General features: G+C 42.2%; 1 protein-coding gene across 2 annotated transcripts in view; it reads left to right on the forward strand.

Annotated features, from left to right (window-relative positions):
- rnf150a (ring finger protein 150a) overlaps positions 1-25,273 on the forward strand; it is a 127,115-nt gene that overhangs the window by 93,916 nt on the left and 7,926 nt on the right. The window contains exons 4-7 of one of the 2 annotated variants that reach the window (XM_038792454.1): positions 909-991; positions 4,266-4,362; positions 18,729-18,942; positions 20,627-20,819. In XM_038792454.1, coding sequence (XP_038648382.1) covers positions 909-991; positions 4,266-4,362; positions 18,729-18,942; positions 20,627-20,819 — 587 coding nt within the window. The remainder of the gene's footprint in view (positions 1-908; positions 992-4,265; positions 4,363-18,728; positions 18,943-20,626; positions 20,820-25,273) is intronic. The other variant, XM_038792455.1, reaches the window with a different exon arrangement.

Below are 25,273 nucleotides of genomic sequence, written 5' to 3' on the forward strand. Positions count from 1 at the left end.
CCAATGTGGATCAGCAAGCACAGGATTTGGTGCAAGTAAGAATGCCAGCAGGATAGTTCTGAATAACCTCAAGGTACAGAATTCTGGGAAAGATGGACATGCATTAGAAGTGACTGCATGTTCATAAACCTCGGAGAGGAAAGGGAGGTTGATGATGGGACAGTATTTTGTCAGGATGGTGAATTCAAGGTTGGTTTTTGAGGAGAGGAGTGATGTTAGCAGTTGGAGTGGCACTGCTGCCTCACAGCTCCAGGGTCCCAGGTTCAATTCCAGCCTCGGGTCACTGTCTGTGTGGAGTTTGCACATTCTCCCTGTGTCTGCGTGGGTTTCCTCCGGTTGCTCCTGTTTCCTCCCACAGTCCAAAGAAGTGCAAGTTAGGTGGATTGGTCATGCTAAATTGCCCCTTAGTGTCCAAAAGTTTAGGTGGTGTTACGGGGATAGGGCTTGGGTAGGGCACTCTTTCTAAGGCCGGTGCAGACCCGTTGGGCCGAATGGCCTCCTGCACTGTAAATTCTATGATCTAAAGGAGAGAAGCTCAGTACTTAAAAAGGGAGAGAGCCGTTGACCAGCTTGGTTACAGGCGAACCACAAAGGAAAATTGGGTGGTCAGTTTAATGGGAATGGGTCAAGAGAGCAGAAGGTGTGTCTTATGGACAAGATGAGCTTGGAGTAGGCATGAAGGAAGATGGGAAAGGAACTAGACAATGGTGTGCATTCAAGGCTAGGGCAAGGGTAATTTTAGACTGAGGATGTATGGTCTGCTGGAATAGTGGGAGGGAAGGATGTGGCAGATATAGCTGTTCGGATTCTCTCATCCTTAGTGACAAAGAATTCCATGATTACTTAGAACAATGTGGTCGTGCATAGTTTTAATTCTATCCCTTTATTTATATTTTTCCTCCCCTCAGGAAACTGAGTCAGACTTTGATAATTGTGCTGTTTGTATTGAAGGCTACAAATCAAATGATGTTGTGCGAATTTTACCATGTCGGTAAGTTGCCTTAGTAAGTACGACTTTGTTTGCACAGTTTCTCCATGAGAGATAGTATGAAATATTTATATCAATTTTCAAGAGCTGTGGTTTTATTATTATTCAACTGCCCACTTAGATGAATATTATCCAAAGTTATTGCGTAAAAAATTCTGCTCCCTATCATTTGTGAGCAATAGGGGACCTTGCAAAATATCCAATACTTTCTGATCCCTAATCCAACCAATTCTGATAACACCATCAACCAAAAAATTGTATCCTTTGAATGACCACATCCACTAATTTAGTTTACATTTCAGAGAATGCTAATAGGCTTATGATGCGTGAGCTTTTTATTGTTTGTGGATTTATGGTGTCTAAATCTTACAACATATGTACACTAGATCAATATTAATTCCACCTTGTAAAATATTCTTGTACATTTCCTTCACTACATATGCTAAGCTAATTAGTTGATAAATACCGGCTTTATATTCATCTTTTCTGACTATTTGAGATGGCAGGTTGCTAACATTAAGTACTTGGCAGTAATACCTGCATTTGATGAATCTCCTATTATGTTAACCTGGACATCATCCATTTTTTTCCCGCTTTCTTCCATAAAAGTTGTCAGATGTATCCCAGCTGTTCCAGGTGCCTCGCAGATGTTTTTTTGCTGGGTTATTTTAATAATGCATACTTTGGTGATGGCTACATATGTTATGGTTTCCTCAGACTAGACCTGGACTCCATCTACAAATTGATTTGAAAGATTTGCTGAATTTTTAAAAAGCTGAATTTGTGCTTTCCTTTGCAGCAGGCATTCAATTTTACGTTGTATGCAGACTGAGAAAGAAAAGATGGCAAATTATGATTCATGTCAGGGTAACTTTAGTCCAGAATAAAATTACTCAGGCATGCTTATTTTGAACATTGTGCAGCTGTTAGGAAGCTAGTAACATTACACCTAGCAACAGCATTTCTTGTATATTTGTCACATTTTGGGAATATTTTGCATTAGTGTGATGGTTCTGTGTGACGTACGGTTTTGCTGCCAAACTTTTCACAGCCAAAATTCTTTTTTTAAAGAGTAGATTTTTCAAGCAAAATATAAATGGTTTTGACTTTATTATCGATCTTTTGCAAATGTGTAACTAGTTTTGCGGTAAAATATGAAACTAATTTTCCAGATTTTTGTGGGTAGTATAAATGCTTTATTTGTGTCTTCTCACGTTAACCAATTCTAGATTATTTGACGCATCCTCTGAATCCTTTCCTCTAATAATTTACACGTGAAAATACAGTTACACATTTGCAATAGATTGATAGCATTCAGTGCAATCCATTTATATTTTGCTTGAAAAACATACTCTTTAAAAAAATAAAGAACTGAACGATTTGGCTGCAAAACTAATGTGGAATTGTCAGACTAATGTGAATTATTTCCAAAATGTTTGCCCCGGATGTTAATATTCCATGGCAAATTTATAAGATTAGATTAATATGAAATGAATTGAGAATATATGTAAGATTAAGAGATAGAGACAAGATGGATATGATGAGTTAGGCAAGATCAGTCATCATCTCATTGTGGAGAGCAATAGGCAAGAAGTTTATTCCCCAGGAACAGCTTGGTTGGGAGAGGGTGGGTAGTTAACAATTGAGTTTTAGATCATTAGCACAACCCAGCTCCACTTCTGGGCTTACCAGTGGTGTGATGTATGTCCAACCTCCAGTGATTAACTCGCCTCTCCACCTCCAATATTCAACTCGCGCCCCAGTTATAGCCGATTCACTTCTGCGCCAATGGCACAGCCTACCTGCTCGACAGTCAGTCAACTTCTGAATCTGGCCAGGAAACAAAGTCGAAAAATTTAAATTGAGCTGTGCTTTTACACTTGGCAGAACGTCCGAGAACCCATACTTGTGGGTTTCACAACTGCTAAACATCAACCTAACCCCTTCCAATGCCTTGCTTAATGCAGCTATAGTTTTAAGTAGAATTATGCCCTGTTTAAACCATTGTAATTTTCCTTAGGTGGCGTAACCAGTGGAGTAAGATGGTTGTTTTTATCTCGAATGTTCTAAGAAAAGCACATAAAGCATTTGAAAAAAAATGTCAAAGTATCACTGAGCAAAATAGCTTTCAGCCTGTGTTATCTGCTGCTAACAAATTTTATTATTTAGGTGTGCAATTTATTTCAGCTGATAACTGACTAACTTACAGACACCACCTGAAAACAAATAATCTTCATGTAAAAGAGTGTCCAACGGACAATTTCCAGAGCGCACATCTAGAAATTAAGTTGTTGAAAAGGTACATCAAAATTTACGCCCACAACTTCCAGTCTGCAGATCATCAGGGATGGGATGGAAGATGCACATCAGAACCCTGCGGAAGTCCTGATGTGTATGCATGTGCGTGTAAATTTCCAGGGAAGTTTAAGATTCCAGTGAGCATGTTTGAGCTGCTGGTGCCCCTCTGTGAAAGTCTCTGACACTGAACTTGGTGCGGGGACTTTGGCAAGATACGTGGGACTTAACTTACTTAAACGTAGGAAATGTAACACAGTTTAATGACCTATTTTATTTTGTGATTAGCTCAACTAAGCTTCACAACCAATAATCCCAATCACTCAACTACTCGCTCCTCCAACCTGACCTTACTACCCCATGTTCTCCCCGTGTCTGCGTGGGTTTCCTCCGGGTGCTCTGGTTTCCTCCCACAGTCCAAAGATGTGCAGGTTAGGTGGATTGGCCATACTAAATTGCCCCTCGGTGTCCAAAGATGTGCATGTTAGGTGGCGATAGGCAGGGGAGTGGGCCTAGGTAGGGTGATGTTTTGGAGGGTTAGTGCAGACTCGAGGACTGAATGGCCTCCTTCTGCACAGTCCTCTTCCCCTTGTTTGAGGGGTTTGGGGTAGGGAATAGAAATAAATTCCAAGTGTGAGCCCCTTCAAGTCTTTTTGACCACCACTACAATGCAAATATATTGTCACTGATGGAAATATTGCTCATCTAGGACTCCATGATGAAATGAAGGTTACCTTGTTCGATTTCACCAATGACAAATAAACTACAAGTGAAGAAAATTTGAGTTAGAAAATTAACAACAATGCAAATGTGATTGCTCTGAATTCATTAGTTGCAAATAAGCTATTCTAGAATACATGTATATGTCATTAGTTTTCAGCCTGCAGCCTTTAATCTAAGAGTGATAGTTACTATTTTGTACTTAGTTACTTCCTTAAAATTCTTTGATGGTTGATTGAAATTTATGCATTGTGTGTTACAGACACCTTTTCCATAAGACGTGTGTGGATCCATGGCTCCTAGATCACCGTACATGTCCAATGTGCAAAATGAATATTCTGAAAGCATTAGGAATTCCGGTAGGGGCGCTCAAATATTATCAGTAAGATCACTGATGTTGTTCAGGTCTGAATGTCTTTATGTGTCTTTTGTGTGCCTGATGTTGTTCAGGTCTGAATGTCTTTATGTGTCTTTTGTGTGCCTTTTTAAAGCACATGTATGTGTGCATATTTTGTATAAAACACACACACAGTCACACAAGTAATGGTGTGTGTCTTGAGTATTTGTCTTAATGTAATTAATAACTCTGTTTGCACTGTGGTCACAAGATAGTCATGCTGTTGGAGCCAGTTGACGTTTTGGTTTCCCTGTTTAGATTATGTTCACAAATTAAAATATTTTCTATTTTAGCAAAGCGCAGCTTGTATCTTCAAAATGTGTCAGGCTCCAATTGAAAATCAAAAATATTTTGAATGAGGCATAAAATATTTTGTATTTATTATGTTCCTGGGTTTCAACATTCTTTCCATCATATCAACTAAATACATTGCTATGAAGAAACCAACAGAATGTGATGTGGATTCCTAAAAAAAGAAATAAGTACTTATATCCTGCATTGTTGCAGATATATCTTTGTTCAATTCATTGCATTACTTTTCTGTGTTTTTGATTTTGAAGGAAAATTTACTTCTCTTTTTTTTAACTAAGTATCAACTCAGGCGAGAAAAATGGTCTGTAGCCCACCAACTCCACTGCCGGCCTTACCTGCCATATATTTTACACTTGGTCAAAAACTCCTGGAGGCAGGCCCCATGACATGAACCTGCCCTGTTAGCAACCTTGGTCTTCAAGAGATCAAAGGCGCCCTGATCTTAAAGAATAAATTAAAATAAGAAAAAGATCCCACGGACACAGAAGACCCCTCTCCAGCGCAACCCGCTGGCAAAACCCGAGTACTACCCGGACATAACCCTCTTCCTCCCTGGGATTGTACTTATCCATGCGCCCCAGGGGGACCTGTCCCCAGATCCCCATGTGTCAAAACCTGATGTAAACCCTTCCAATGTCACATCAGTAGGAGCGGGAATAATAGAGTGGGGAAGCCTACTCCTGTATTAAAGTGTACATGATGTGGTGATGTCAGTGTTGGACTGGGGTGGGCACAGTAAGAAGTCTTACAACACCAGGTTACAGTCCAACAGGATTTTTTGGAATTACTAGCTTTCGGAGCGTAGCTCTTGCACAAGTGAATCACCTGACGAAGGAGCTACGCTCCGAAAGCTAGTGGTTCCAAAACAACTTTAACCTGGTGTTATTATACTTATTAAAGTGTACGATAATGGGATTCCCGAACTTGCACGACAGGAACCCCATTATGCCATTGGCTGGCGGTGGGGACAATCGGAATGGGAAATTCCGGTAGCATAAAAACTGTTTTGGGGTTCCTGTTGGATTCACAGGGAGCATCTGTGGAGATCGATACAGAGTGAATGTTTTAAGTCAGGTTCTGATGATAGAGGTTATTTTTATTTTGCTTATGCATCCTTACTAATGCCTTCACGTTTGCCCGGAAATGCAAGAACATTTCCAGATTCATATCTGGTCTGAGGTTATTAGTATTTCAGGTTTTCTGGATGCTGGTTAATGTCACTTTTCTTCACTCAGGAAGTACAATTTGCATGCACACGGTGCTTTAACGTTTAAAAATAAATTCACAAGATGTTTCACATTGACATAATAAAAATAGTTTCTGAACTTGAAAGGAAGAGATTATTCAAGTTGGGGATGGCTAGTTCAAATGATATGGGTTTTCTGGAGTTTTCATAAGTGGCAATAGAAGTGCAGAGGTAGATTTAGAGAACAACTTCCAGAAACAGGACTGATATTCAAAAAGGGGTGAGCGATAAACCTAGTAACTACAGACTACTCAACCCAGTGTCTGTTGATGGAAATTTCTAGAGACCACAATCCAGTGCAAAATGAATTGTTATTTGGAAGAATGTGGGTTAATAATTGACAGATTTTCAAACTTGTTAGACGATAAATCATGTCTGACAAACTTGATTGAAATCTTCAGTGAAATAATGTTGATGTTTGATATATGGACTTGCAAAGGGTATTTGACAAAGTGCCATGCAGCAAACTTATCAAAATTAAAGTCCATGGGATATAAAAGGACACTGTCTGTGTGAACATAACCAAGGCAAAGAGCAATAAAAGCAGATGCACTGATTTATCAGACTACAGACAAATGGTGTCCCCCAGTTTGGTTATAATTCCACATTTCTTTGCGATATATTACTGACCTGGATTTAGATATAAAGGCATAATTTCAAAGTTCAAAGATGACACAAAATGTGGAAGTGTTGCAAACAGTCAGGAGGATAGTAAGGGACCTCAGGATGACATCGACAAACTGGTGAAACGGGCAAACACTTGGCTGGAAAAAATTATCCAGAGAAATTTTAAATGATGCATTTTTGAAGGAAGTATGAGGGAAGCCAATGTAAACTTTGTGGTGCAATCTTAAATGGGGAGCAGAAACAAAGACAACCAAGGGTCCACATACACAAATCTTTGAAGACGGCGAGCCAGGTTGATAAGGCTGTTAAAAAGACTTTTGGGATGCTAGGTTTTATGAATAAAGGCACAGGGCTGAAATTTAACTTTCAGATCCGCTAGAAGCAAGGGGAGACCAGCAGTGTGTTGGAAACCTGGACTTTAAAGCAGTAGTTTGTTGTTGACGTTTCTAAAAATTCTGTCTTAGGATGTGAGTATCACTGGCAAAACCAGCATTTGTAGCCATTGAGAAGGTGGAGCTGAGTCTTAACCACTGAATTCCAATTGATTTAGGTACACCAACTGTGCTGTCAGAAAGGGATTTCCAGGATTTTGACCTGTCAACAGTGAAGATACAACTGTATAGTTCCAAGAAAGGATGGTGTGTGATTGGTAGGGAACTTGCAGGTGGTGGTGTTCCAATGTGTCTGCTGCCCTTATCTTTCTCGATCAGTGTTTTTCAAACTTGTTTTCCGAGACAACCGGCCAACCTTCAGGACCCACGCCAGCTCACCTTCGCAACACGCCATTTGTGCTTACATTTAATGCGACTGCTTGGTTCTCACAATCTCACTCCAATCAGATTCACAGAAGAAGAGGGCATTGCGCATGTCAGGGGCAGAGTTCAGCCGGTTCCTTTGTGCTGTCTTCATCTTTGTGAGGACGGAAAATCCAATCTCACAGATGTAGGTTGTTGCAAAGGGCAATAGCAACAGAATGCTTGTTTTACTCAGCACTGGATACTGCTTGGAGATACTACTCCAGAATGCTGACACCCACATGAATTTGTGGCATATTTTTAATGTGCTGTCACAGATGAGGAAGTTCAGTCTCTTCGTGTGGAGTCAGCTGTTAATAATTAATTCTGAAGTCTCGAGCTCAAAAGAATTTTTCACCCACCTCTTTTAAAATTGGAAACTTCTCTGGAAAGTAGCGACAAAAACTGTTGATCTGCGCTGCCAGGTGCAATTGAATAAGGCTTGCAAGTCTATTGACACCCCTTTCCTAATCCTGCTTTCTTTGACGTATCATAGCAGTGTGGGGAACATGTAGACGTTTTGGCTTTGAAATTACACTTGCCAAACTTTCAATGACTTTTGGAAGGCATCAGTGCCAAAAAGCAATCACCATCCTTCCCTTGCAATTTGAGGTTCAGTTTGTTTAGAATTGAAAAGATGTCTGCAAGATAAGACATAGCATCCAGCTCTCATTTGCCAGTAATTCCCTGCACATAGCATACATGGGCTTTGTATCTTGATTTACATTGGCAAAATGAACTGAGCCATACCTTAAGAAATCATCTTTATACCACTTTGTTCCCGATTTCAGTTTCTTCTTAGTAGGCTCTTCACAAGAGGCCCTGGAGCTCTTTATATAGCTCACACCAGCACTGCTTTGTCCTGCTGTAGGCTCTCCTGAGCAGCTCTCTCTAGCAGATTTAGTTGTGAGATCCTGGCTTGTTTATGTCTCTGGCTCTCTCTTCCTTATAACAAAACAATCCATCTTTAGTTCTTCACAATCCTGTTGCCTTCTTTGCTGGCAGCTAGAAAATGGAGGATTCTCTCCTTGATCTCGCGCCAAAGACATGGATGTATAGGGTACGTGACGTCAGTGCACATGCTGGGCGCTACACCTGTTCTATGCCGCTGCTTTTGGTGGGATGATTGCATTGTTCACATTTAAAGGCCGGTCGTGGGTATTCTCAACTTAAAAGCTGGTCGTGGCCAATGGACATTTCTCCTACGACTGATTGCACCACGACCCTCCCAACACCCATCCTCCGGTCACGGTCCGCGTTTGAAAACCTTATTCTAGATAGCAGTGGTTGCTGGTATGGAAGGTGCTGTAGATGGAGATTTGGCAAGTGGCTGCGGTGCATCTTGTAGATGGTGCAAACTAATAATACTTTGTGTCAGTGATGAAGGGAATGAATGTTAAGGTGGTGCGTGGGATGCCAATCAAGTGGGCTGCTTTGTCCTGCATTATGTTGAGATTCTTCCGTGTTGTTGGAGCTGCATTCATCCAGGCAAGGGAAGAGTATTCCATCACACTCCTGACTGGGCCTTGTAAATGGTGGACAGGCTTTGGGGAGTCGGGCGATAAGTTATTTGCTGCAGAATTTCCAGCTTCTGACCTGCTGTCGTATTTATTTGGCTAGTTCAGTTAAGCTTCTTGTGAATGGTAACCCCCAGGATTTTGATAGTAGGGGATTCCTTGATGGTAATGCTATTGAATGCCAAGAGGTGATGGTTAGATTCCCTCATGTTGGAGGTGGATATTGCCTGCCACTTATGTGACACAAATGTTACTTGTCACTTACTAGCCCAAGCCTGAATTTTGTCCAGATCTCTTTGGGAACAGATTGCTTTAAAAGCTGAGGAGTCTCAAGTGGTACTGAACGCTGTAATCGTCAGCAAACATCCACGCTTTTGACCTTAGGATGGAAGAAATGTAATTGATACATACATAGATACATAGAACATACAGTGCAGAAGGAGGCCATTATCTGGGACGTGGAAGCTTTGGAGAGAGTGCAGAGAAGGTTCACCAGGATGTTGCCTGGTTTTGAGGGTGTTGGCTGTGAGGGGAGGTTGAATAAACTAGGATTGTTTTCACTGGAAAGGCGGAGGCTGAGGGGAGACCTGATAGAGGTCTACAAAATTATGATGTTGGACTGTCGGAGGCTTTTTCCAAGGGTGGAAGTGTCAATTACAATGAAGCATAGGTTCAAGGTGAAATGGGGAAAGTTTAAGGGAGATGTGCGGAGTAGATTTTTCGCGCAGAGAGTGGTGGTTGCCTGGAACGTTCTGCCAGAGGATGTGGTGGAAATAGGCACATTAGCAACATTTAAGAGGTCTGGATGGATGCATGAATAGGGAGGAAGTAGAGGGATACGAACCGAGCAAGGGCAGAAGATGTTTTTTGTTTTAGTTCGCGCATCATGATCGGCATAGGCTTGGAAGACCGAAGGGCCTGTTCCTGTGCTGTACTTTTCTTTGTTCTCTTTGTTCTTTGTCAGTGTTGTAGCTGTACTGGAACAGATTGGCGAATGGTGCAGCTAGTTCTGGGGCATCTCTTTAGTACTACTGTTGGGATATTATTAGGGCCCTTAGCATTTCTGTACCTTTTACCTACAAAGTTTTCTTTTATCATGTGGAGTGAATTGAATCGGCCGAATGCTGTCACCTATGAGGCTGGGAACCTCAAGAAAGCTGAGATGGATTGCCCACCGCTTCTGGCTGAAGATGGCTGCAAATACTACGACCTTTTCCACTGACACGCTGGGTTCTGCATCATTGAGAATGTGGATATTTGTGGAACCTAATTCTCCAGTTGGTTGTTTAATTGCACACCACTATTCATGACTCTATGTGGCAGGACTGCAGAGTTTTGATATGATTTCTTGATTGTAGGGTCAATTTCTGTTGTTTTGGCATGCATGTAGACCTGTGATATAGCTTTATCAGCTTGGCACGTCATTTTTCGGTATGCCTGGTACTGCTCCTGGCATGCCCTACTGCACTCTTCATTGAACAAGAGTTGATCTCCTAGCTTTTTAAAACATTTCTCCAATTAAGGGGCAATTTGGCGTGGCCAATCCACCTACCCTCCACATCTTTGGGTTGTGGTGGTGAGACCCAGGTAGACACTGGGAGAATGCGCAAACTCCACACGGACAGTGATCTGGGCCCCTCAGCGCCATGAGGCAGCAGTGCTAAACATGCGCCACTGTGCCGTCCTGATCTAGCTTAATGTATAAGGGATATGCCGGGCCATAAGGTTGCAGATTGTGGTTGAATGCAATTCTGCGTTTGATGGCACACAGTGTCACATGGATAGCCAGATTTGCACTGCTTTTAACCCAGTCACAATATTTGCATCTGACCTGAGGGTTTTTATGACCAGTTAACGTGGCTGGGCATGATGGCAACCCACATTGGTCTCCTTCAGTTCTATTATTTCAAGGAAACCTGAAGGATCAGACATGAAAGATGGTAACGGTGTGATAACAAAGTCAAAACTTGAATGTGCTGCGTCACTTCCCTTTCCATCCTTGATGAGATGAATGTTTGGGAAAGGTGGAAATATGTTTGTGGAGGCCCACTATGACGGATGGGTTTGACATTGCAATAAAATGAGTGTGGGTGTCAACTGTGGTTGGTCAGATGAGAATGTGAGGACATATCATAACTGAGAGGGATAGGTACAGCTGGAGGTGTGTTGGTATGTTGAGAGATGAGCAAGCAAAGGCACGGGGAGGTTGTTCTGACTGTGAGATGTGGCAGGTCCAAGAGGCTTCCAGCGTCCCGGATGGCTTAATCTGCAGAAAGTGCACCCAACTGGAGCTCCTCACAGACCTTGGCATGGTTTGGTTGGAGCAGCAGTTGGATGCACTTAGGAGCATGCAGGTGGCGGAAAGTGTCATAGATAGCAGTTATATAAATGTGGTCACACCCAAGGTGCAGGCAGAGAAATGGGTGACCATCAAAAGGGGCAGGCAGTCAGTGCAGGAATCCCCTGTGGTTGTCCCGCTCTTGAACAGGTATACCCCTTTGGATACTGTCGGGGAAGATAGCCTATCAGGGGAAATCAGCAGCAGCCCGAGCAGTGGCACCACGGCTGGCTCTGATGCTCAGCAGGGAGGGTCAAAGTGCAGAAGAGCAATAGTCATAGGGGACTCTAGTCAGGGGCACAGAAAGGCACTTCTGTGAACGTGAAAGAGACTCCAGGATGGTATGTTGCCTCCCTGGTGCCAGGGTCCAGGATGTCTCCGAATGGGTAGCGGGCATCCTGAAGGGGGAGGGCAAACAGGCAGAGGTCGTTGTACATATTGGTACTAACGACATAGGCAGGAAAGGGCATGAGGTCCTGCAGCGGGAGTTCAGGGACCTAGGCAGAAAGTTAAAAGACAGGACCTCTAAGGTTGTAATCTCGGGATTACTCCCTGTGCCATGTGCCAGTGAGGCTAGAAATAGGAAGATAGAGCAGCTAAACACGTGGCTAAACAGCTGGTGTAGGAGGGAGGGTTTCCGTTATCTGGACCACTGGGAGCTCTTCTGGGACAGGTGTGACCTGTATAAGGACGGGTTGCATCTAAACTGGAGAGGCATAAATATCCTGGCCGCGAGGTTTGTTAGTGTCACACGTGAGGGTTTAAACTAGTATGGCAGGGGGGTGACAGCGGAGCAATAGGTCAGAAGGTGAAAGCATTGAGGGAGAACTAGACAATAGGGCCAGTATGGCTCTGAGGAAGAGCAGGCAGGGAGATGTTGCTGAAAACAGCGGGTCTGGTGGCCTGAAGTGCATATGTTTTAAAGCAAGAAGTGTTCGGGTAAGGCAGATTAATTTAGAGCTTGGATTAGTACTTGGAATTATGATGTTGTTGCCATTACAGAGACCTGGTTGAAGGAAGAACAGGATTGGCAGCGAAACGTTCCAGGATTTAGATGTTTCAGGCGGGATAGAGGGTGATGTAAAAGGGGTGGCTGAGTTGCGCTACTGGTTAGGGAGAATATTACAGCTGTATGAACGAAGGACACCTCAGAGGGCAACGAGGCTATATGGGGAGAGATCAGGAATAAGAAGGGTGCAGTCACAATGTCGGGGGTTTACTACAGGCCTCCCAGCAGCCAGCAGGAGATAGAGGAGCAGATAGGTAGACAGATTTTGGAAACAAGTAAGAACAACAGGGTTGCGATGGGAGACTTCAACTTCCCCAATAATGACTGGGTCTCACTTAGTGCTCGGGGCTTAGATGGGTCAGTTTGTAAGGAACATGCAGGAGGGCTTCTTAAAACATTATGTATATAGTCCAACTAGGGAAAAGACTGTATTGGACCTGGTATTGGGGAATGAGCCCGGCCAGGTGGTAGAAGTTTCAGTAGGGGAGCATTTTGGGAACAGTGACGACAATTCAGTAAGTTTTAAAGTGCTAGTAGACAAGGATAAGAGTGGTCCTAGGATGAATGTGCTAAATTGGGGGACGGCTAATTATAACAATATTAGGCGGGAACTGAAGAACCTAGATTAGGGGCGGATGTTTGAGGGTAAATCAACATCTGACATGTGGGAGGCTTTCAAATGTCAGTTGAAAGGAATTCAGGACCGGCATGTCCCTGTGCGGAAGAAGGATAAATACGGCAAATTTCGGGAACCTTGGATAACGAGAGATATTGTAGGCTTCATGAAAAAGAAAAAGGAGGCATTTGTCAGGGCTAGAAGGCTGGGAGCAGATGAAACCTTTGTGGAATATAAGGAATGTAGGAAGGAACTTAAGCAAGAAGTCAGAAGGCTAGAAGGGGTCACGAAAAGTAATTGGCAAATAGGGTTAAGGAAAATCCCAAGGCTTTCTACACGTACATAAAAAGGAAGAGGGTAGCCAGGGAAAGGGTTGGCCCACTGAAGGAAAGGCAAGGGAATCTATGTATGGAGCCAGAGGAAATGGGCGAGGTACTCAATGAATACTTTGCATCAGTATTCACCAAAGAAAAGGAATTGGTGGATGTTGAGTCTGGAGAAGTGTGTGCAGATAGCCTGGGTCACATTGAGATCCAAAAAGACAAGGTGTTGGGAGTCTTGAAAAATATTACGGTAGATAAGTCCCCAGGGCCTGATGGGATCTACCCCAGAATACTGAAGGAGGCTAGAGAGGAAATTGCTGAGGCCTTGACGGAAATCTTTGGATCCTCACTGTCTTCAGGTGATGGCCCTGAGGACTGGAGAATAGCCAATGTTCCTTTGTTTAAGAAGGGTAGCAAGGATAATCCAGGGAACTACAGGCCGGTGAGCTTTGCATCAGTGGTAGGGAAATTACCGGAGAGAATTCTTCGAGACAAGATCTACTCCCATTTGGAAGCAAATGGACGTATTAGCGAGAGGCAGCATGGTTTTGTGAAGGGGAGGTCGTGTCTCACTAACTTGATAGAGTTTTTTTGAAGAGGTCACAAAGATTGATGCAGGTAGGGCAGTGGATGTTGTCTATCTGGACTTCAGTAAGGCCTTTGACAAGGTCCTTCATGGTAGACTGATACAAAAGGTGAAGTCAGACGGGGTCAGGGGTGAGCTGGCAAGATGGATACAGAACTGGCTAGGTCATAGAAGGAAGAGAGTAGCAATGGAAGGGTGCTTTTCTAATTGGAGGGCTGTGACTAGTGGTGTTCCGCAGGGATCAGTGCTGGGACCTTTGCTGTTCGTAGTATATATAAATGATTTGGAGGAAAATGCAACTGGTCTGATTGGTAAGTTTGCAGACGACATAAAGGTTGGTGGAATTGCGGATAGCGATGAGGACTGTCAGAGGTTACAGCAGGATTTAGATCGTTTGGGGACTTGGGCAGAGAGATGGCAGATGGAGTTTAATCCGGACAAATGTGAGGTAATGCATTTGGAAGGGCTAATGCAGGTAGGGAATACACAGTGAATGGTAGAACCCTCAAGAGTATTGAAAGTCAAAGAGATCTAGGTGTACAGGTCCACAGGTCATTGAAAGGGGCAAAACAGGTGGAGAAGGTAGTCAAGAAGGCATACGGCATGCTTGCCTTCATTGGCCGGGGCATTGAGTATAAGAATTGGCAAGTCATGTTGCAGCAGTATAGAACCTTAGTTAGGCCACACTTGGAGTATAGTGTTCAATTCTGGTCGCCACACTACCAGAAGGATGAGGCTTTAGAGAGGGTGCAGAAGAGATTTGCCAGGTTGTTGCCTGGTATGGAGGGCATTAGCTATGAGGAGCGGTTGAATAAATCTGGTTTGTTCTCACTGGAACGACGGAGGTTGAGGGGCGACCTGATAAAGGTCTACAAAATTATGAGGGGCATAGACAGAGTGGATAGTCAGAGGCTTTTTCCCAGGGTAGAGGGGTCAATTACTAGGGGGCATAGGTTTAAGGTGCGAGGGGCAAGGTTTAGAGGAGGTTACGAGACAAGTTTTTTACACAGAGGGTAGTGGGTGCCTGGAAATCGCTGCCGGAGGAGGTGGTGGAAGCAAGGATGATAGTAACATTTAAGGGGCATCTTGACAAATACATGAATAGGGTGGGAATAGAAGGATACGGACCCAGGAAGTGTTGAAGATTTTAGTTTAGACGGACAGCATAGTCGGCACAGGCTTTGAGGGCCAAAGGGCCTGTTCCTGTGCTGTACTTCTCTTTGTTCTTTATTGGGTAAGAGGCCTTGTACTTGAATGTGCCATGCTACTCACCTTTCCTGCCCCGATGAGATCATGGAACCTTTTGTGATACTGTTTCCTGGAGCAAAGTACCACACTCCTGCTGACCTCTGCCTCTTCAAACTATATTTGCTTTCTGTCAGTGGCTGCCTTCCTTCTGTCCATGAAGAACTGAATCCCCTTGCAGTCCCTTGGAGGCCACTGCATCATGTCTGGGCTGCCTCCTGAAAGAGACTAATGAGGGCGATCATCTAGGTTGCTTGGTTTAATTGATCACTGAACTCAGAAGTTCAGATACTAATGCATGAGCTGGGACTAGTGCACTACTGAAGCTACTATAGTCTCTTCTCACTGCCAGTTTTCTTAATTGTGAACAGGTCTGAAAGTTAAAATTCAGCCTATTGTATCTAAGGACTCTTCCCGCCTTCTCAAGAAAGGGTTAATAGTGAGGTTGAGCTTGATGTTAGATAGTTATATGACTATGTTCCTCTAGAGCTGCAAATTGTGCAGGTCAGAGAGTGTGAATAATTGTTCTTTTGACCAGCTGGTGCCAAAAATGTTCATATTCGGAGATAGAGCTTTGGCAACTCTTGGAAATCGTCTGCTTCTTTACTAAGCGGCAGTCACTTGTCCACAAGCGGTCAATATTTCATTTGTTAACAAATGTTTGACTGTGAGTCATCCAGACTCGAAATGTTAGCTCCCTTCTATCTCCACAGATACTGTCAGACCTGCTGCGAGTGTCCAGTATTTTCTGCTTTTGTTTCAGATTCCAGCATCCGAGGAACTTGCTTTTATCTCATTTGTGTAAAGGGAAGAGTAGGGATGGCTGATTGACTCTATATAGAAGTTGCATGGCAGGTGCCAAGGCGCACTGCTGATGATGGCACATGGTTTGCACATTTAAAAAGCCCTTGTGATTCATAAAGGCAGTAGGGTTGTTCGAATGAGGCAACATAATGCAGTCACACTTGGGGAAGCCTATAATCACGTGAACCCCAAAATCTTATCCTGCAGCTTACAGACAACCAGGGGAGAATTATTAACTTGTTTTCTTCATCAAGCAGACCATCAGCCATGTACTTAATTCAGGCGAGAACTGCAGAGTAACTGATCTGCTGATATTGCCTGTGAGAGTCTGGAAGGAGTCGGGGACAAATAGGTCAAGTAACCTTGAATGCAACAAGCTTTGCAGTGTTAACTGTGCCAGTTAGTTGTAGGTCATCTTTCATTACATAGAATTGAAACCTCTGTATACTCTGCTCCTTAGATAAATACAGGTATGTTGTCCTGGGCCTGTAAATTCCTTGGAGCTTTCCTCTCTGTATCCTTTCAGCTGCAGCTTTTTGCTCTTTTCTCCTGTGCAGTCTCTGTTTCTCCTTCTTAAGAAGCACTTTAGCAGTTCAGAACCAACTAGAAGCACACTCAAAGTGTTTAAAGTGTGGAAACCTACAAGTTAATCCAAGAAAATGCCTCATAAAACTATACTAGTGATGGGCAACCTAGGCTAGTGAATGGGCCATATGTATGGCCCTCCTTCATCTCAGTGGGCCGTAAGTTTGGAATCAGACCTGTTCACTAACCATGACCCCCATTTTTAAGATTAAGGGCATTTAAGACGCACCAAATATTTTATAACAAGTTATAGAAAATGATTAATCATTAAATATTAATAGAACTATCATTAAACTCAAATGGTAAAAACAAAATAAATGTTTGCACTTTGAATGCAGAGGGAGCGCACGGCTCTTCAAGTTGATGTTGTGGGCATTCAGCATGCATCTTGCTTTTAAAAAAAAAAAGTTAGAGTACCCAATTATTTTTTCCAATTAAGGGGCAATTTAGTGTGGCCAATCCACCTAACCTGCACACCTTTGGGTTGTGGGGGTGAGACCCACGAAGACACGGGGAGAATGTGCAAACTCCACACGGACAGTGACCCAGGGCCGGGATTCGAACCCGGGTCCTCAGCGCTGCAGGCAGCAATGCTAACCACTGTGCCACCATGCTGCCCTACATGCATCTTGCTTAACTTGCCCTTGCTTTATGTGCGTATCACTTCAATAATTCCGGTAGGAAAACAACTAAGCTGATGGAAATCAGTGAATATGACAGCCCTACGCATGCACAAAGGTTAACAAAGTGTCTTGTGGGCCGTACTCAACCAAGATTGACCACATATGGCCCCTGGGCTGCAGGTTGGCCACGACTGCGCTATATTGCCTCAGTTGAAAGCTATCAAGGATCCCTTTAAATGTTGCTGGAAATATCTGTTTCCCAACTTGCACTGCTGCTAACGCTGAAAGCAGCTAATTAATTTAAGACTAAAGTTGAAAAGTTCAGCTACACACCAAGTGCAGTATTTACTCACTGAACTATCAGATGACTGACCTAACTACATGGATCTGACCACGTCCAACTCAACCTGCGAATGAAGTGGGAAATTATAACCAAGCCCAGAAAAATGTAATGGTTGGCTGTATTTCTGTATTTTACACAGAATCATATGTGTAGTATGCACTCCAGTACAGTAACACGTCATGATTCGGCCTCACGGTAGCATGGTGGTTAGCATCAATGCTTCACAGCTCCAGTGGTCCCAGGTTCGATTCCCGGCTGGGTCACTGTCTGTGTGGAGTCTGCACGTCCTCCCCGTGTGTGCGTGGGTTTCCTCCGGGTGCTCCGGTTTCCTCCCACAGTCCAAAGATGTGCGGGTTAGGTGGATTGGCCATGCTAAATTGCCCGTAGTGTAAGGTTAATGGGGGGATTGTTGGGTTACGGGTATGTGGGTTTAAGTAGGGTGATGATTGCTCGGCACAACATCAAGGGCCGAAGGGCCTGTTCTGTGCTGTACTGTTCTATGTTCTATGTTCTATGATTCAATGCATATTGATGAACAAATCCTTATTATTGTAGTTCAGTGTTACCAGTTTGGTAACACAGCATTGTATAAAAGGCATTAATTTATGGAATTTTAAACAAAAAAACAATAGTACCAAAGCAACAATATCAATATTGTGCAAGGGCTGAGCCAAATCGTTAGATAAATCTTAATCTCCAGTAAAACTCTTGGATCTTCAGTTTGGCCATGATTAGAAATAAATACAAGCATCATCGTTTGCAGCATATTAAGGTTTTGATGAAAGCAAAATTCATTTACCACAGCTTGCTTAATGAGTTTGAACAAGTGACTTTTTTAGCAAATAATGTGGGGGTTGGTGGGGAGGGACTAAAGTTAGTTATGCAAAGTGATGTATTTAAATTGGTTGGTCTGTTAGCACTGGTCATTGCTCAACTCGCAGTGCTAAGGGAAGATTTGAGGCAGGACTTCCTGAATTATTTCTAAAAGAGAAACATCTGTCACAGTTTAACATGCAGTCTGGTCTGTTGCATCCAAATAAGGAATGAAAATGTTTGCAAAAAATGTTCTTGATTGGCGTTATCTCCTGGGTTGAAAATACAACCACAGACTGTCAATTCTGTTTCATTTATTTTGTTTAGTGTTTCAGGCGGTATTTATCACATTCATTAACATTTTTGTATTTATGACCCTCTAAAAGTTGTCAACCTTTCCAGCTGTCCTCTTCAATCAATTGTTAACCCATGAAATGTGGAAATTATGTGAAATCACAATTTGACACACCTATAGCTTATGTTTTATTTATCAGGACCATGAGAGAACTTCTTGTTTAACTTGTAACTTGTGTCCTTTTTCTTATAGCCAAATGCAGATTGTGTAGACGATGTAACAACCGATTTTGAAGGATCCATAGGTGGGCCACCCACAAATCAAATTACAGGTGCCAGTGATGTGACAGTGAATGAAAGTTCTGTTGGCCTTGATCCTCCTGTTCGAACTGTTGGTCTTTCACAGATCATTCAGGACAATGTTAATGTTCAACAAGTTGAAGAGGTCAACATTACTACTAGCAACAGTAAGTTTGACTTGAAATCATATTACCTTTCTTGTCCCATGCTTTGTTTAGAGATAGGCAAAGAAATGAATTGTACCACTGGGTTGGTCTTAACTCCAAAATTTAAGAATTTGATATTGATTTGTTTTGCCCAAGTTATGTATTTTCAGTTTCCCTCAATTTAGAATCATTTTGTAAAGCACAATTCTAATACCTATCTCAATGCTCCATACGCCACTCCAAAGGGCTAGCATACATTCCTAGGAAACTGTCACCTAAGGAATAATAAAGGGACATGGGAATTGTTGGACAGAAAAGGACCAAGGTCCAGCAAGTTTGCATCAACCATGCTGGTAATTGTATGTTAAAATTACAGACCAGTCAGTTTATCTTCAGTGGTGGGGAAGCTTCTAGAAACAATTATTCAGAATAGAATTAGTAATCACGTGAAAAAATGTGGGTCGATGAGGAAAAGCCAGCATGGATTTCTAAAGGGGAAATCGTATTTAAATAACATGCTGGAGTTTTTTTGAAGAGGTAACAGATAGGGTAGATGAACGTAATGCTGTTGATGTGTACATGGACTTTTAAAAGGATATATTGCCACACAACAGACTTGAGAAAAGTATAGTTTATGGAGTAAAAGGGACAGTGTCAGTTGATAGAGAGTTGGCTGAGTTATAGGAATCAGAGATATTTTTTGGACTGGAGGAAGGTTTATAGTGGAGTTTCCCACGGTCAGTATTGGGACCCTTGCTTTTCCTGATATACATTAATGATCTAGATCTTGGTGTGCAGGGGACAGTTTTAAAGTTTGCTGCTGATACAAGTCTTGGAAGCATTACAAACTGTGTGGAAGACAGTGTAGAACTTCAAAAAGGCAAAGGCAAGTTGGTAGCATGGGCAGATAGGTGGCAGATGAAGTTCAATGCGGAGAAGTGTGAAGTAATACATTTTGGTAGGAAGAACATAGACAGACAATAGAAAATAAAGGGTACAGAAGAACCTGGGTGTTACTGTGCATAGATCATTTAAGGTGGCAGGACAGGTGAGGAGAACAGTTAATAAAGCGTACAGTATCCTGAGCTTTTTTTAAATAGGGGCTGAGAGTACAAGAGCAAGGACATTAAAGTTATTTGCAAAAAAAATAAATAAATGAGGTATGAGAAAAAAACCTTTTCACACAGTGATTCAGGTCTGGAATGCATTGCCTGGAAGTGTGGTGGAGGCAGGTCCAATCGAGGAGGCCTTCAAGTGAATGATTATTTGAATTGAAACATTGTGCAGGGATACGGGATAAAGGCAGGAGAATAGCACAAAGTCTGAATGCTATTTTGGGGAGCTGGTGCAGACACAATGGGTGCCAAATGGCCGCCTCCTGCACTATTAACACCTCTATGATTCTGTGAAAATGATAACTGAGTTGTTAACTAATCATAGCATTCGGTTTCATCAACAAACTCTACATTTAATACATGCCATGACTGAAATTATTCTTATACTGCATCCCAAAATGTTATTTTCTGAAAGAAATGTATTTTCAACCCTTCCTTTATGACGTTTTGAGACATTGAGATGCATCGCATGTTACCAACCCAGTTCCTGTACAGTATTAAAGGATATTGCCAATGCTAGAGTGTTAGTTATTTTTCCAAAGTATATCTCTAGGGGAAAGAAAGAATTTCCCTATTTGTACTCCGCACAGGTTTGGAGGGGTTGGATGGATATGAGCATTGTGAGTGGAGAGTGCTCAGAAGAATGGAAGAGACTCCACAAAATCTATCTTCTCCAAGTTACATCTCTCACACACCATTGGAGACGGATCAGGAGGAGGAGGGCTGGTCCTTGTGGGGAAATGAAGAGGTTGTTACTCTCAACCATTTGGGAGAAACGATTAGGTATGCAGCAATAAATTATATAGTGTGGCATCTCCTGTCTGTGTATTGAAATCGGCACAGTTACCCAGTAACACCATTAGTCAAAAACAATCCACTTTCGCAGGAAAGCCATTTTCAAGCACCACCTGGAGCATTTGTAATTATCTCAGACTTTTTTTCTAATATTTTTGCTTTGCTCTAACAGAAGAATATGTCTGGATCATAGTTGATTTAAAACCTCAATGCATTAAACTATTTTGATTTTATCTGTGACTTAGCAATACTGGTGTTTGGATGTATAAATGGCTAATCCTCGCAATATGAGATAACTTTATTTCCCTAATTTGTTTTGTGCACTATATCATGTGCATGGTGTAAAATTGCTTGTCTCATATCTAAGTTCTAGTACCTGAAAGTCTCAAATACTATCACGGGAATTTCTTTGAGTCTTCTCCCGACACTACACCTGTAGAGACCCCAGGTAGATAAATGAATAGTTAGTGTTTCTGCAGTGGCCCAGACTCTACAGGACTCGAGGCTGGAATCAATATCGAACAGAAATCCCGTGTCTTTTTGGTATAGCTCCTTCAACATGAGTTCTACAACATCAAGGTCAAAGCAGTTCATTGAATTGGTGCCTATGCCACTGGACTAAATACCTTCCCCTGCATCACTGCTACACCTGTAATGTGTACAATCTGCAGAATACACTACAGCAACTCACCAAAGTTACTTTTACAGTGCCTCCTCCCCGCAACTTCTAGCTCTGAACAGAAGCGTAACAGTGTCACAGAGAAGGTCTCGCACCACCTTTTCAGATGCTGGAAGCAATTAGCAGACCAGGCACCAGTCTGTAGAGTGAGAATGTTTGAACTATTGAGTTCATTGTTATGCATTTGAGCATTTAATGATAGGAAATAAAAGGTTAACATTCTAAGAAATAGCTGTGTTTTAATCCCGGAACCAAAAAAGAGAAGTGAACAACAAGAAGTAGGATTCTTTTCATTAGTAAGTGGCTGTGATCAGGCATGGTTTATTTCAGTCTCAAGCATTCCACGTATTTGACTAAAATGGTACTGCTCCACACTACACTCTTGGTCCAGTTCAGCAGAGTTGTGGCGTCAATTAGTAATGATTTGGAGTGCTGCTGTTGGTATGTTCATTAGAATAATAGGGTAGATTATTTTTTTTTTAAATATATGTTAATTGAAAAAGTTTTCATTCTAAGCAAAATATTCTAAAACTATTAATTTAAGTTGCAATGACAAAGAATGCAACAATCAAAGCACTAATTAAGTTAACCCCCCCTCCCCAACCTTAAACTAAATCCTTTAACAACTGACAATGACTAGCTCTTTAAAAAAGGAAATGAATGGCTATCATCTTAGGTAGAACCCTTCTACCGAACCCCTAATGGTGTACTTGACATTTTGGAAATGTAAGAACAACATGAGGTCCCCAACCAAGTTGAGGCATGAGTGGAGTAGGAGACCTCCACCTGAGCAGTACTCCTTTCCAGCTATTATCGAGGCAGAGGCGAGGGCATCTGCCTTCACCCCGATCTGCAGCACCGATGAGTCTGATACCCCAAAAATGGCCACCAGCGGACATGACTCCAGATCGACATTAAGCATCTCTGACATGGTGCTAAAAAAAGAGACCCAAAAGCTTACTAACTTGGGACAAGACCAGAACGTAGGAGTGTGGTTAGCCGTCCTCCGAGAACAACGCTCACACCTGTCCTCCATACCAGAGAAAAAACTGCTCGTCGCTCACCTTAGTCAGATGAGCCTTGTGCACCACCTTGAACTGGATCAGACTAAGCCGAGCACAAGAAGATGTGGAGTTGATCTTGTGAAGAGCCTGTCTCCATAGCTCACCATTTAGAATAGGACCCAATTCAGCCTCCCATTTCTCCTTTACCTCATTCAATGCAGCTGACTCCACTAATAGGATTTGGCCGTATATGCTCAAAATAATCACTCACCAGGCCTGGCCAATGACATAATCCTTTTCAACAGGGAGCAGGGAGGAGGCACTGTAGGGATTCTATGATTATTCCATGGTCCTATGAGGGTGGTGCCAAAGGAAAAGAGGGAAAAACCTTCCACAAAAAATTGCAAATCTGAAAATATCTGAACAGATTGAAACCAGGGATTTTTAATCATTACAAAATTCACTACGATATATTTTATATTTCAGAAATCCAGTTGTAAAATAAAAGTATAGAAGGAATGGGAGAGATAATCTCATTATCAAAGACTACATTCTTGCTCACTCTTCCAACTTCTTCCATCGGGCAGGAAATACAAAAGTCTGAGAAAATGTACGAACAGACTCAAAAACAGCTTCTTCCCCACTGTTACCAGACTCCTAAACGACACTCTTATGGACTGACCTCATTAACACTACACCCTGTATGCTTCACCCGATGCCGGTGTTTATGTAGTTACATTGTGGGTGGATACGTTGACTTGAGTAGGGTGATAATTGCTCGGCACAACATCGAGGGTCGAAGGGCCTGTTCTGTGCTGTACTGTTCTATGTTCTATTGTGTACCTTGTGTTGCCCTATTATGTATTTTCTTTCATTTCCTTCTCTTTTCATGTACTTAATGATCTGTTGAGCTGCTCACAGAAAAATACTTTTCACTGTACCTTGGTACACGTGACAATAAACAAAATCTAATCCAAGAGGGGGAGCAGGAAGAGAGAGAGAGATAGGGAGGCAGAAGAATGACTGAAAAGTCTTATGACTGATCCAGAAAATCACAATTGTGTTCTGCACTTAACAATAATAGGCCTGTGCCATGGGTTTAAATTGCAGCAGATGCACTCTGTGGCTTGTTGCCTGGAAAATCATCTCTAAATTGCTTTATTGTCCAACAGAGAAACTTGTTCATTTTTTGCAATATTTTCTCTGTGCTTAGATTTAATTTGAATGCAGAAGCTAGATTCCAATGAAAGATCTGTTTTTTCCAAGTATTCTTTGAATGATGATAAAATGCCTTACGCAGTGTCCAAAGTTGAAAGATAAGCTTGAAAGTCGGCTTGTGGTCTTAAAATGCAGGTGCAGCATTTTTTGTAAAACTCAATGAAATCAAATGTCTTTGACATTTCTACTTGTTGCTTTGCTATTACTAAGGAGTTTGGCTGCATTGGGATTGATATAGATATAGGTAAGCACATAGAAGCAGATCCTGTAGACCACTTTGGAATTATAGGATCATTAATTGCTGCCATTTGTGGAGCTAGGCCTAGAGAAGAATATTTTGCCGTGAGTTTGAATGAATTTTCTATCTAGTTGAAAGTGATGGTAATGAATAAGACAATAAGTATGTAGTGTGCAATAAAATTAACCTAATGTCTTATGTTCAAGCAATCTGTAAAGAAATATTTAAATTTGCAATGCAAAGATGAAACAAAACAAAATTATTGTTCTAGTGCAGGTTAAATGAAGTCTTCCAAACAATTTTCCCAACGACTGCTGCCTATTCCCTAAAAAAATTATACTGAGTTTTTGAAAGACTGAGGTGTGATCTTTCCAATACTCAGTCATTAATACAAATCTGTCACAGGAGGTACACTGTCGTAGAAAGGAATTACAAGTTGATCTGAGAAGGTGTTGCACATGGGAGTGAGCACCAAGTCCAGTCTTAAGGTAAAATGAGGGAATAACTGGACCAAGGGGAGTGGAGAGAGAAGGGGAATGGGGGAGAGGAGTGGGATGAGGTTAACAAAGGGAAGGAAGAGGCCAGAATTTTTTTCAGCAGGCCCAAATCCCTTACGCTTTGTGATCCCCACATAATTAGCCTCCATTTAAACACTTTGGGCCTGATTTTAGCTCTGTACGTGGATGGGTTTTCAGTGAGCTAAAATGGGGCACTTAAAAAGAGGGATTTTCCCCTCCTTACATTGGTAATATTTACATCTTTAATTCGAGCAGGAGAGCTCTGAATACAGTTATATTCAGGTGTGTCCATGGCTCGGTCCTGCCAAGATTATGGGGAGGCGGTGGCAGAGTGGTATTGTCACTGGACTAATAAACCAGGAACCCAAGGTGTCTGGGGACCTGGGTTCGAATCTCACCACTGCAGGTGGTGAAATTTGAATTCAATAAAAAATCAGGAATTAAAAGTCTAATGATGACCATGAAACCATTGTCAATTGTTATAAAAACCCATCTGGTTCACTAATTTCCTTTAGGGAAGGAAATCTGCCATCCTTGCCTGGCCTGGCCCACATGTGACTCCAGACCCACAGCAATGTGGTTGACTCTTAACAGCCCCCTTAAGGGCAATTAGGGATGGCCAAAAAATGCCAGCGATGCCCACGTCCTATGAGCAAATATTTTTTTAAAAAGCATTAGTGTTCTAACCAAGAATTGTAAACTCAATTCTGCCTGGCTGAAACCTGAACCAAAACAGTTTAAATGTATCCTTAGTGATTTGTTGAGATAATTAATACTATAATAAT

This window comes from Scyliorhinus canicula, chromosome 3, assembly GCF_902713615.1.
Source record: "Scyliorhinus canicula chromosome 3, sScyCan1.1, whole genome shotgun sequence".
Lineage (NCBI taxonomy): Eukaryota > Metazoa > Chordata > Chondrichthyes > Carcharhiniformes > Scyliorhinidae > Scyliorhinus > Scyliorhinus canicula.